Source organism: Setaria italica, chromosome III (assembly GCF_000263155.2).
Source record: "Setaria italica strain Yugu1 chromosome III, Setaria_italica_v2.0, whole genome shotgun sequence".
Taxonomy (NCBI): Eukaryota; Viridiplantae; Streptophyta; class Magnoliopsida; order Poales; family Poaceae; genus Setaria; species Setaria italica.
The window spans coordinates 14,213,049-14,226,509 of record NC_028452.1 but is presented as its reverse complement, the minus strand read 5'-3'; the positions used below and the strand labels follow the sequence as shown (position 1 = coordinate 14,226,509).

At 43.0% G+C, this 13,461-nt stretch overlaps 2 protein-coding genes across 2 annotated transcripts; both read right to left on the bottom strand.

Annotated features, from left to right (window-relative positions):
• Positions 1-869: 869 nt before the first annotated feature.
• Positions 870-6,032, bottom strand: LOC101782659 (secretory carrier-associated membrane protein 3). The gene is made up of 12 exons (XM_004961532.3): positions 5,872-6,032; positions 4,966-5,064; positions 4,614-4,676; positions 4,022-4,055; positions 3,459-3,581; positions 3,079-3,141; positions 2,882-2,975; positions 2,735-2,780; positions 2,565-2,632; positions 1,791-1,839; positions 1,457-1,522; positions 870-1,313 (listed from the first exon to the last, which is right to left on the bottom strand). The coding sequence occupies exons 1-12, from the start codon at positions 5,920-5,922 to the stop codon at positions 1,227-1,229; spliced, it is 843 nt and encodes a 280-aa protein (XP_004961589.2). The 5' UTR covers positions 5,923-6,032; the 3' UTR covers positions 870-1,226.
• A 6,194-nt stretch (positions 6,033-12,226) lies between these two features.
• LOC105913961 lies at positions 12,227-13,078 on the bottom strand. The gene has a single exon (XM_012844484.1). The coding sequence runs from the start codon at positions 13,076-13,078 to the stop codon at positions 12,227-12,229; it is 852 nt and encodes a 283-aa protein (XP_012699938.1).
• Positions 13,079-13,461: the final 383 nt, after the last annotated feature.

The following is a 13,461-nucleotide window of genomic DNA, read 5'->3' as shown; positions in this document are numbered from 1 at the left end:
TACGAAGAAGCGGCCGCGCTAGGAACGGGGCTCCGCCCACCACTGCAGCCTCAGCTGGAGCCAGCGCCGGCATGCCCTGGGCTTGCGCTACCACGGAACGACCGCGGCTTCGGGACGAAGCGGCCCGACGAGACCGGCGAGGCCTCTGCCTGGGCGGGCAGCGCTGAGTAGCAGCAATAGCAACAATGATGAAGACGAGCAGAGGGCTAGAGATTACTATAGCGAGACGGCCGAGGCCAGAGTGAGAAGGCAAGGCAGCTGGAGTCACGCCGCCACTCGCAGGTAGGCGGTGGAGTGAAGCGAAAATGGATGAGTACCAACGGGACGAGGGAAAAAAAAGAAAAGATAATAAAAGAAGAAAGAATATAAAGAGGAGAACGGAGAGAAGGTAAAAACAGGAAGAGAAAAAAGAAATTATAGGTTAATCCATATTATACTTTTTAATCCTTTTTCATTTCACCCACCCAAAAAATATTTCTATTTACTTTTTTATTTTACATGAACTAAAATTATAAACCGATTAAGCTTAACAACCATGTCATATATCAAGGGGTATATTGGATATTTCACATCTCCAATCCATTCATTAAAAGCAGCGTGAAGCCGTTTTGCCAAACACTTTCCAAAACAGCTCCATCTACACTAGAGAAGCCGCTCCACTAGAGAAAAACAACTCCATCTACACTAGAGAAGCTGCTCCACCAGAGAAGCTGAAGTCGCTCTATCTACACTGAGAAGCCGCTCCACCGGAGAAACTAGAGCCGAAGCCGTTTTAGAATCCGGATCCCTACCGAACTGAACCTACAGCGCAGCGCCGATAAAACATGACGACACAGCCGTTGCATTGAAGAAAGTTGCAACGGAGAGCATAAACCATCCTGTCTTGGCCAACAAGACAGCATAAACCATCCTGTATAACCAAGCGATTTCACTCACATCAAGCGTATACAAATACATCATATCCTACTATTCCACCAACAATCCACCGTTATGCCTATCAACCACATCTAAACCGTGGCAAGAAATGGAAACCAACGACACCCTGACGCATTAATACGAGGAATGTTCGTATCTTACAGTCTACAGAAGGACAAAAAGCGGATCAGCTGTACGCTTTCCAAGATCGAAATACGCGTACTGCCGCGATGTACAAGATCCCATGCCTCAAATGACACATCTGGTTTCCTTCTATCCATCAACTGGCTGTAATCAGAGCCGTATGTTCATCAGAAAGCAGAACTTAGAGCACCACGTGCCGCCTCACGTTTCATCTCTGCGGCTTTTCCACTTCCACGGAAGTACATGTATACTTGCTGCGCGTTGAGTGAAATAATTCAATAATCAAGAGATATGAAGAACATAACAATCTTCCTTACTGAAAAGGCCACAAGAGAAAATATCCCTGGGCCATAATAGAATGAAGGGTTCGTTTGAATAAAGAATAGATTTAGCTGACCTGAATGACAGCGATGCTCAGAAGTGATTCAAGGCAGAACAAGCCAAATCCAACAAAGTAAAATATCTGCCAAATGGAATAAGTAATTGCAAATCAGCACAAGACAAAATAAGCCAACCATCGTATGACTATCCAGTGCAGCAGCATTGATAAAGCACGCAGTTTTAAGAACTAAAGTAGGCAGAAAGGCTGCAGGTGCTTATGGGAGTTGATATGCATGAAGTGCTGAGAAACATGTCTACTAAGTAGTTCAACACCATACTATTTTGCCAGCAATTATAAACCTAGTAGCCCCATAGTATAAGGATAAATACTGATAGAATTATGGACTTACCCCAACAATAGCACTCTTGCTTATGACATCAATTGCTGGCAAAATTCCACTGATGAAACAGCAAAGATAGTTAGTACCACAAAAGCCTTGTATAGTTGTATGCACTGTAAACAAATAGAACATACTGTGGTCGACAAGTTCAAGAATCTGATTTTGATTACACTCAAAAGCAGTGTTTTACCCCGAGAAAATTAGACGACATCAAGAGTCACAGTAACTGGAATTTATCAATGATGCTAACACCAACCAAACTTTATCAATAGTGCTGATAATTCTAATTACACTGTATGAGCAGTTCAGCACTTGTGACCTAGGTTCTTATGAACCAAGCGACACGTCTTGTCAATCAATGATGGTGAAGCTTAAGAGCAGCACGAATAGCAAGAAATATAGCTATCAGAAATTTATCAAGGACATTATTTTAAGTTATATTCTAGTACTTGACACGTACACTTCCAGGATCACGAAATGTGTCTGCTTATGCTGAAAATTTGGGGCAACTGTCGTATTACATTGACAACAGGCTTTACGAAGGCAACGAGTGGGTTCATGGATTGTTATTTGACCACGAGCATCTACAATCATACTCCTGTTCTTAAGTGAAATAACAAATTAACTTTTATGGAGTAAAATTGTTGCTAAGAAAAACAATTATGACTAGAGATACATATGGTTCCTCAAAGGTAACTTCCTATAGAACTTACAACAGTTATGAGTTATGGCATCACAGGAAGTAAAAAAACAAGTATCATTTCAGTAACATAGCAGACTTACGCCAAGGATTTTCCTTTGAAAGGAAACGGAGGAGCCACAGCTGCCCACACACAGAAGATGATATGAATCTGGAAATGGAAAAGTCAGCAAGCCATGCAGTAATTTATGCATTATTAATGCTAAGATGCCATTGTGTAAAACCTTTACTATATTGTATGTCAATATCTTACCATGTAAAACAGAAAAAACCACCCAAACTTCAAAGCACTCTCAGTTCTGAAATAGATGTTCAAACAAAACAAGATATATGGCCATAAGGAAACAATTGAAAAGGAGAAAAAGAAAAATGCAGTATCGGGCAGATGTGCATACTCAACCTCATTGCATTATAAAGAGGGCGATACCATAACACATAAGCCCCAGGTGCACCAGATATGAAGTAGATAATGGCAAGCAACCAGATGATAACACCTTTTGAAGGAGAGTGATCACATTATTTTCAAGTGTCAGTAGACTAATAAGTGCTGATGAAAGAAGATATACTAGATGTCAATAAGGTGCATTTTAACTGTACCTTCCCCTTTAATCCATGCTGTTGTAGTTGCTATGACATTAAAAAAGAGGCATCCTATCAATCCTGCACAAGAAACAAGTACTGGATAAGAGAACCACTTTTGAGAAATCCTAAACCAAATTAAGGAAAAAGTCACTATCTATCATGATTCTTTTTTTTCTGTAGAATTCATCAGTCCACCAATCAAATGACCAGATAAATTCTGTATGCAATAAGCAAAGGAGTGGAAGCTTATTGCCATCGCTCCTAATTGGAAATAAAATTGTAGTGCATCATATGTTAAAAAAAAAATCAATGCCATATACTTAAGCCAAAAAGAAAAAAGTAAGGTAGCACAGCACACTAGTACTGACCAACAATTTCGGGCACTAAGAGCTTACCCAAAAATGACGAAAATGCAAGGTACTGCGTCCTTTGTAAATGGATAGGTATCTCATTGGAAATGTTATGGTGGATGAGAGGGAAAAGGGGAGGCCAATTCTTCTCTTCTATCACAATGCCAGCTGGGGAAATAAATGATCATAAAGGTTAGTGAATATATATAGCAAGCCAGATTTGTTGATGTTGCTTGGTCACAGACGGTCCAAGCCCATACAAGTAGGCAACACAATAAGTATCCAATCTAATCAGCTTTACGAAAAGAAATAACACTTTTTTAGAACAAGGACGAATATGCATACAGATTACATTAGAAGACGTACACATTGGTATTTGCAAACACCATCTAGAAAAGGTAATCTTCTCAGAAAATATCAGAGATAACTGAGCATAGAAGCATTAGATGCTTCACATAAGTTGAGCGACAGGCATTGGTTTCCCAGTACATTTCTTTAATAAACCACCTTTGCCAATACCTTTCTTATGAGTTCAAAAAATTATATTTACAAACATAGCAAATTGAAATGCACAGCTATTTAAAAACAGGAACAGATATGCAATGTACCTCGGGATGCTGCCTCTTCCTTCCTTTTCAATTCCTAGGCCAATGGAGACAAATAAAAAGGAATCAGATCAGCATTTTAGAGATAGAATCATGTGCAAAGTAAATAAACAGATGGAACATGGATTCAAAGTTTCAAACACCCAAGACACAGCGGAAACAAACAATTTCCTCTTTGACTCAAAATTCTCTGATATCTCAATAAAAGATCAACACAACACATAATACACATAAAGCAACATGGCTCTCTCAAATGAAATCTTTGAGTGCTGTATGGAGAATGAGTGCTTTAGTCATCAATATAAATCATATATAGAGGCATAGAGCAAACAAGGCTCTCAAGTGAAACATTTGAGTACTATCTGGAGTAAGAATGCTTTGGCAATAAGTATAATTCATGGTTTGGTTGGATACAAAAAATAATGTTTAATAAAAGCAGTGCATCAGGTAGCAGACAAATTGCACATCATAAAATAGTTTTATAAAACATAATCTTTTATGTTGCACATGACTTCCATTTTATTTATTAGAGCTGCTAGAGCTGGCAAAAGGCACAGAAAAAAAGCTGAAAATTCTGCAATTCATAGGCACATACCCTTTCTCTTTTGTTTAGCTCAGCCTCCATAGCCTGGAGCTCTTTCTCCTTTTTCTTCAGATCCTAAATGTAGATATCAAAGGTTGTATGGTGTGAGGAATCATCAGCAAATAAACTAATCAGATAAATAATCAAAACTAACTTGGCAAACAGAAAGTACAGTGAATGACTTACATGAGCTATTTAGACATTAAAATTCTAAAAAAAAATCATAATGAAGAGTGCATGTACCCAGTTACAGAAGGAAGCTCAGTTAAGTCTATTTGTTTAGCCCTAAATGGCAAAAGGAGTTCTCAAAACTTTCATTTAGTGCAACTGTACAGGGCTCTGGATTCAAGGAGATTACATGTACCTTTGTTGAATCAAGAGGAATGTCTACATTGTAGAAATCAGCCGGTTCATGCGATAGAGGTGAGAGCCGAGAATTGGTGGCTGGTGGAACACTTCCTCCCTGAAGAATAGCGGAAATTTGGAAGACACATCAGTCATAGTTACAAAAAAAAAACAGCTGCAAATTAGTAGTCTCTGAGCATTTGAACTTAGCAACCATTTTTTTTCTAGCAGATATAACTAACCTGCTACTCAGCATTAAGTAGAACAATGAAGACATAGCACCATAAAACGAAAAGCATGTGAAACAAACTGACTGTTAATGGAATCACCAATCATTTCAATTCAAGTGGGCTGAAGACTTGCTCCATGATTTTACTTGTAAGTTGTAAGTTAAACTTTGCACTAGGAAACAGTCAATAAAAAAAACGTGATCTATCTAAAACAACATGAGTGATCCAAACTTAGCAGGCCACATAAGATTGGGAGACGCTCATGCATCACAGCATCAGGTTCCGACATCCCATTATACCAAGCTAATGACACCAAATTCCAAGTTGCAACAACTAAACTAGCTAAATGCAGAACCGCATGTCAACCCAACCTCGCGGCACAAGCTATTGGTCATCCATTCTAGTTCCCCACAGGGGCACGCACAGATCTAGAGTTAAGCAGCCGCTCCACGAGCAGCCTAACACAGCCTACACAGGGCACATGGTTACCAAACTCCAAGCGCGCAAACCCACATCTCGCCCATCACGTCCCCCCTCCAATGCTCAGATCTGGCACACAATGAACCATGAAGCGGCTGGATCCCAAATGCGAGCGCAGCGGAAGCTAATCGGATCGGATGGGCACGCCGAGATCTACGCGAATGGAGAGGCCGTGGAGTCAGGGTGGTGCAGAGGCTGAAGCGAGGAGCACTCACCGCGAAGGGGTTGACGTTGTCGTCGTCGTAGCCGTTGCGCTTCCCCGCCATCGCCGCGCCGCCGCCTCCTCCTCCGGCGTCGGGTCGGGTGGTGGCCAACCGCTGCTGCGCTAGTGGTGTACTGCTGGCTGCTGCTCCTGCCGCGCTGCCTTCGAGTACGCGGAAAGAGAACCGAGGGGGTTGCTGTGGGGTTTCGTCGTCCATGACAGGTGGGTCAGGCAAGGTGTTAGGTGGGACCGAAGATCCCAAAGGCCAGACTGGCTCTGCGGTGCGGTACCGTCTTGGTGTGGCGTCCCTTTCCTCGTATTGGTGCGGGCGTGTTCGCTTCACCTTATTCAGTCGGCTTATCAGCTAACAAATCGTGTTTTTCTCTCCCAATAAATTTGTTTTGGGGCACTCTGAGGGATAATTTTTTATACTTAGTCGATTTTTATATCGAAACAATTGAGGCCATATGTTTTTAAGTTTAGCCTTTAGTTTTCAAGGAGTTGCTTATAAGGACTAAAGTGTACTACGAACATCCCCTGCTTCATTTATGATCTGTCCGTGACAACCTCCCCCCTCCCCCGCACCCCTCTGCACCCACCCATCCCGATCTGTTTCTGCCTCTCCCATTATTACAATTCCCTTCCGCCGCCGCACGCACAGCATCCGCCAGCGTCCCCGCTCCTCCTCACGCGTCAGCCGCGGCGCCCCCGCTCCTCCCCCTGGATCCGCTCCCACCGCGTCCCTACGCCAACACCGCCCCCGCTCCGAGCCATGCATCCGCCGGTTCCGCTCATGTGCGCCGCCACCTACCCCGCTCCTCCTCACGCCTCCACCGCCGCAAGCCCGCTCCTCCCCCCCGGATCTGCCCCCACCGCTCCTCCTCACCCCTCTGCCATCGCGACCCCGCTCCCCCCTCGATCCGTCGCCACCACCTCTTTGTTTCCGAAAGCCGTCACCGCTCCTCCCCACGCCTCCGCTGGATCCACCATGGACAGCCACGGCAACGGCTACCGTGACTACTTCTCGCAGGGGGCATCTTCTTCGGCGGCTCCCGCCTTCCCTCCTTCCGCCGCTGTCCCCAACCCCGACGACTTGGACCTCCTATCGCAAGCACCGTCGTATGCACCGGCGGCCCCAAGCCTCTCGGCTGGGAGGGTGCACATGGAACACCTTGATCTCAACTCCTAGGATGACGGTTTCCCCTTCCTCAAAGAGTACTCGGGTATCCTGTAGCGTGGAAGAGGTCGTGGCGATGGCGGTAGATTTGGCGCGTTCCAACCACCTCGACCTAGCAGTGGTGGTGCTGGATCCGGCCGTGGAAGAAGTGTGGCTGCGTGTGGTCGCCGTAGCCTAACCATCAACACTGCATCCCATTCGCCGCCCCTGGGTTCCGGCCCCTATGGTGGAAGTCCTCCCCTCCGCGTTGGCGACTCGCCTCTGGGTTCCGGTAGTGGGATGGTAGGTAGAAGTCGTGGGAGGTTGTTTGTACGTGGAGCATCCTCTGCCGGTACAAAACGCCTTTTCTTCAGTCAGGAACCCAGGGGATGATGAAGCTGAGGACTCCTTTCCTTCGGTAAGCATCCTTTGCTTTGTATCTTTGTATGCTCATGTTCAACCTACTGCTATTTTGCTTAGTGTAGTTATCTGAAATGTCTGATTATCAAGTCTGTTAGATGTTTGAATTAGAAAACTTGGTGTTATGATTTAGTTATCTAGTTAGAATCTTGACTCGATCTGTTAGATGTTAGATTGATCTTTAAGATGTTTCAACTGAGATGTCTTGAATAGTTTGTGTATTAGAACAAGTTTCACAAGGCAAATTAGAGCGAAGAGAACACGTATATTTTTTTTGAACTTGCTGTTGAACAAATGCGGCTAGGGAATTGCCCTGGTAGGACAATGACCAGTAGAGGTTACAAGAAAATAGCAAAAAAATCAAAGAAAGGACTAATCTCAACCATCAAGTCAAATAATTTAGAAACAGATGGACACAATGCAAGACATTATATAGTTTTCACACATGGTCCTTGCTACAATCAGGATTAGGTAGAGCCCCAAATGGAGCAATAATCGTAGATGAAAATTGGTGGAAAACACACAGAGAGGTATTGTTTTGCAAGTGAATTACATTCTCATTTTTGTATGCATTCCTGAAAAGAGCAGAGTGGCTTACAAAGGTCCTGTTTTGTATGCATTTCAAAAAAGAGCCGAGTGCAAGAAATTCAGGGTTGGCATACCAGCCTATACCGATTTCTTATAGGAGATGTTCCATGGTGTGGTTATTGATGGAAGGACCTTATGCATCCCTGAAGGTGTGAATGAGCAAGATGGCGCGAAGCGCCAGGAAATTCTGTCGGGAGGGAAGTAACCTAGGACGAGGGGGAAAAAAGGGAGGGGTAGCAATGATTAGGGGTAATGTGGTCATTGTTCAAGTCATTAAATGATGTTTAGTCCCTACATCCAAACAGGGGGACAAAACTTTAGTCCCGGATTAAAAGGGAGTTTAGTCTAATAAGCAAGGGAAACCAAACACAGTTGTACAAATCCGTTTTACATAAGGAACATTTGAGTCATGACATGGAGCTTCATCTAAGAAGCTCGATCTAAGAAATGAAAAAAATTGAAAGAGCTCAACTTTAATATCATCAACAATACCGTCGAGTTCACATCTTAAGCCATACGCCTAATAAGATTTTGATACGTATATCACTTTCATAATCATACAATTTTCTAGTCTCAACTCTCGGACACATTGTTCCAACTAAATAAGCAATTTGAATATTTGATCATAATTTTCCTCAAGGCAGATTCTTCTACTGGCCCAACATGAAGCCACCTGCTCTCGCCAAGGATGATGATTCGCGCCTCATCGCCTACCTCGACATTCTCCCATAGTAGGAGGGGGGCTCCATTGTCATCCATCTACGAGGAGGCAACACCACGGAGGTCATCACCTCAAGCTCAGGAAGCCACTCTCCAGAGAGAGAACTCTTCGCCCTTATCACTGGGCAAGAAGACAAGGAAAACAGGTAACCAGATAAGAATCCACGACACGAGCATCACCTAGACAACATCTTGCAGGATGACCTCACCGCCAACATTGTATGAGAAGAGACTGAAGCTCAAAAAACCAGATGATGAGCAAGGAACGATGCAAGAGTAGAGCATCGTCGCCGACTTGCAGCAAACCTTCCAATCATGAACTTGAACACTGCCTTTGAAGCAGTTCAAAGGCGTCAACATCATACTCCCCTCGCCACCATCACATCTATTGATCTCATCACCCGTGCTATGCCACAAAACAGGTACAAAAGACAGCTGGCTGTGCTGGCGGAACGTGCCTATGAACAACTCGATTAGCAGAATCCGATACAATCAGTTCAACACACTCCATCCTAGTGAAGTCAACATGGCAGCAACTATAGAGGCCCTCAGTCCAGATAACTCGAAAGCGCTAGACCGAGCCAAGTTGGACATGAAGGTAGTCGGGCAGTACCCTTGGGAGGCTGTGGCCACCGTGGACCTAAATCAGAGCATGAACATCCAGTTGGAGACCTCCGGAACAAAATCAACGCCAGCCGCGATGCTCGTACCATCATTGACGGAAGGCGCCGCAAGCGCGAGCAAGAAGTTGAGTACCAGAGGGATGACAACGACAGGTTTCCCACCTTCTCCAAGAGAGTAAGGTGTTGATGGCACTTAAGCACACCAAATGTTGTACCGCAAGCGCACCGATCATCATAGCTTTTCCATTAGAGTATTTCATCCAAGGTTTATGAATCCGTGGATCAGCAACAAACTGACTAAGGTTCTCTATCTAATCTAACGGATCTAATCCTAGCATGAAGCATAGATTGCATATGAAGGCAAACTTGATGTAAAGGTTGGTGTCATGAATAAAGGTAGATCGCATCCACAGATGTATATGATAACACTACTAATGGTACCAAGGGCCTATCATCTTCTAGTTGTAGTTCTAGCTAATAAGCAAGCACATCATGCATCTCATCCAAAATATCTTTAAATTCCTTAAACTCCTACATGACAACTTAGATGTTGTCTATTGCATGTAAAAATGTAATTAGGGGTATATAAAGTAATTATTTTGGACGGGCCGCAGAGGTAGGCTGCAAGTGGTGACAGCCCTGTTTGTCCTTTGTAATAATCCATGTTCGAGTATGCTGTAGGAGTTCGTAAATTAATAGTAACTTTGTCAGGTGGAACCGGCACGTGTACTGTCTCCGCGCGTGTGCTTGGGTGCATAGGCCTGAGTTCTATACAATGTGTATGTATGTTATGCTTGTATGATCTGTGCAGTTTATAGGAAGTATATATGAACCTAGAGCTAACTCTTAGTCCTTCTCCCTAGCTTAGTTATCTTGATATGATTTTTGTGTGTGTCACACTATATATCTATATTATCTTACCCCTTCCTTGAGTATTGTCTCTATCCATGTATGGTATACTCATATGCATAGTAAACTCTTTTAACCTACCCACATTACTTTGGGAAATACAATACCCTTAGGAATACTCTTGGATGAAATGCTACAACGGTATATCCGTGCGCTTGCGGATTTATTTGTAATCGTTAAATATACCAACAAGGGGTGGTTCATGGCGTCAAATCTCGATTTCTAGGGGTGGGTGATGTTGACACCAGTTTTTTTACTAGAGTCAACCAATGAAGATAAGGTTCTGACAGCTGCTGAACTTGCAGAGGAAAAGTATGTTAATGCCCGACGTTGACCAATGCCAACCACGGATAACCGGATTCTAGAAGTCGATAGAAGACCAGGAGGAATCCGATCCGAAGTTAAATCAACTCCACCAAATAAGGAAAAGTGTGGAGATTTATCTTTAGTAGTTTTTAGATTCATTGTAATGGTTCATGTCGTAACTGATTAGGATTTTAGCTTGCTTTAGGGTATAAATATAAACCCATGAGCTTTGTACTGGATAATCAGCAATCAATCAATACAATCTTTTCGGCACCACACCGCCAAACCCTAGGAGTAGGAGTAGAGTAGAGTTTCTTCTTGCGCGTAGGGCTACATCGGCTTCGATCTCAGGCGGGCTTGTAAATACCGTCACCCGATCATTACGTTACCTGTATCAGAACTTTCTAGGCTTTGTCTAATATTCTGATCTCTTAGGGTAATGCTAGTTATTGAGTTATCTAGAGCCAAATAGAACTTTTTAGGCTTTGTCCAATATTCTATTTATCTTCGAAGTTGCTCATAGTTATCAAGTTGCTTAGATCTGATGAGGTTAGTTCGTATCGGTTGCCTAGTTGTTTTTAAGCTCTCACCAGTTATCCAAACGTATCGGCTGGTTTGATCTTGCATGCTTTAGTTATTGTACCTTTATTAGTTCCAATAGATCTTTACCATTGCCCCTCGTATCGCTAGCCTCTAGGTCTTTAACGCCATACTATTGCTGTTGAGCCGATGCTATCTCGGTTGGGTCTGATCCATCCATCTCAGTAACAGGATGACATCATTAAGTCGATGGTTATGCATGCGAGGCCTTGTTGCCACGTTCTAGTCTTTTAGATTAATAGATCGAAGTTAATTCCCTCTTAGTCATACTATCTCGGTTAAGTTTAATCCATCAGCTCATGACATTAATTAGATCTACTAGTTTAATTAACGTGTGTGTGGTGAATAAGGAATCTTTTAATGGCTGTTGTTATATTTTGCAAATATCTTAGCCTGTCGGCTCATATAGCTGATGGCACATGCCATTAATGTTTATATTTTATTACACCATATGCCTACATTGAAAACATGACTCTAATGGTGTTTATTCAAAGTAATGCCTACCTATGAGCTCGAAGGCTTTTCTAGCTATCAGCTTAGGAATTTAACGTTTCCTTTCTCAATTACAGGTCAAATTGACCAGCATGCCTTGTACCTTCGTGAGCCGATTTGGAGCCTGCACTGGAGTTAAGAAAACCTCTCAGGTCCTCCGTGTTGTCAACGCAGAAGCGTGAAGTCCAGATTTTGTGTCAACATGCTCTTGGCACACCCGGTGGGACGATATCGACAAGTATACAATTTATATGAACAGTCGGTTCGTCAAGGAAGTCCTAATGGATGATGCAGCTTTCGACGTAGATGGAAAGTTGGGACAAGGATTTACGTCAGCTGACCTGTTAGTAGAGGTTGATATAGGTCCGGGTGATAGGCCAAGGCCGACGTTTATAAGTTCCAAATTATGTCCTGAGTTTAAGCAAAAGTTAATAGAGCTGTTAAAGAAATTGATGGCACCTTCAGATACTACCTTACCTTTGCTATTATCCCCGAATGTGATGTACTCCTTGGTCATCACGGGGGTGAGGCTGGAGAACCATCTGTGATCACGGTCATGTGACGAGAACAACCAGTCGATGCACCTCAAGAGTCTCATCCCTATCTTCTATTTCTATCATCAATTTCATTATTCTTTTAGATGCTTGTTTGCCTAACCCTTTTAAAACTTTTTCATAATCACTAGCACAACTATCATCATCATTATTATTAAAGGGGGTTTTGGATTCTACCTTAGGCCCTCTAGCCATGAAGCAAGTGTGGGTGAAGCCGCTCTCATCATCGGTAAGATCATCAAATAAAGATGACTTTGAGATTGAAGCTTCAAATGCCATTGTTGCCACTCCAACCTCCTCATCCGAGTCTGAAATTTCTTCATTTGAATCCCATTCTTGACCCAAGTGTGCTTCTCCAACCTTCTTCTTGTACTTGCTCTTTTCGTGCTTGGATGAGTCATTTCTCTTCACCTTGACTTCCGGACAATTTGCAATGAAGTGACCTTCTTTGCCACATCCAAAGCATGGCCTCTTTGACTTTCTCTTGTTTTTGTCCTTGTCTTTATTTTTGTCAAAGAAACCTCCCCTCTTCATAACTCTTCTTATTCTTCTCATGAACAAAGCCATCTCCTTCTCATCCATGCTCTCACTATCACTATCATCATCAATTTTCTTTGTGGTGACATTTGACGATGAGCTTCCTTCCTTTTCCTTGCCCTTGTGACTTGCCTTAAGAGCTACCTCATTATTCTTCTCAATTTGTTCATGTATCTTTGACATTTTTTGAGATAGCTTAAATTCTTTGACGGTGATAAGATGTTCTTCAATTCTCCCAATCACATCCGCCGGTGTGAACTTCTTGAATCCTCTCTTTTCTCTAATCAAGATAGGAAGTTGCACATCTCTTGCCATGTAAGCCGAGAGGATCTTGTCAACCACTTCTCTTCTCCCCCACTTATCACTCGCAAGAGATCTTATCTTGTTAACGATCTTGTTTAACCTATTGTACATCTCTTGAGGTGTTTCATTTTCCTTTATTATGAAGCGATTGAGTTCACTCTCCAAGACCCTTATTCATCCTTCTCTAACTCTTTTTGTGACTTGATGGTTGATGGAGAGAGTTTTCCATACTTCTTGTGCGGATTACAAACCATCAACTTTATCGAACTCTTCGGCACACAAGGAGCTCTTGATGAGATGTAAAGCTTGATAGTTGTGTTGAATGTCAAGAGTTTGATCTTGTGTGAGAGTTGCACCTTTGGGTGGAAATGTGAAACCTACACTCACAACATCCC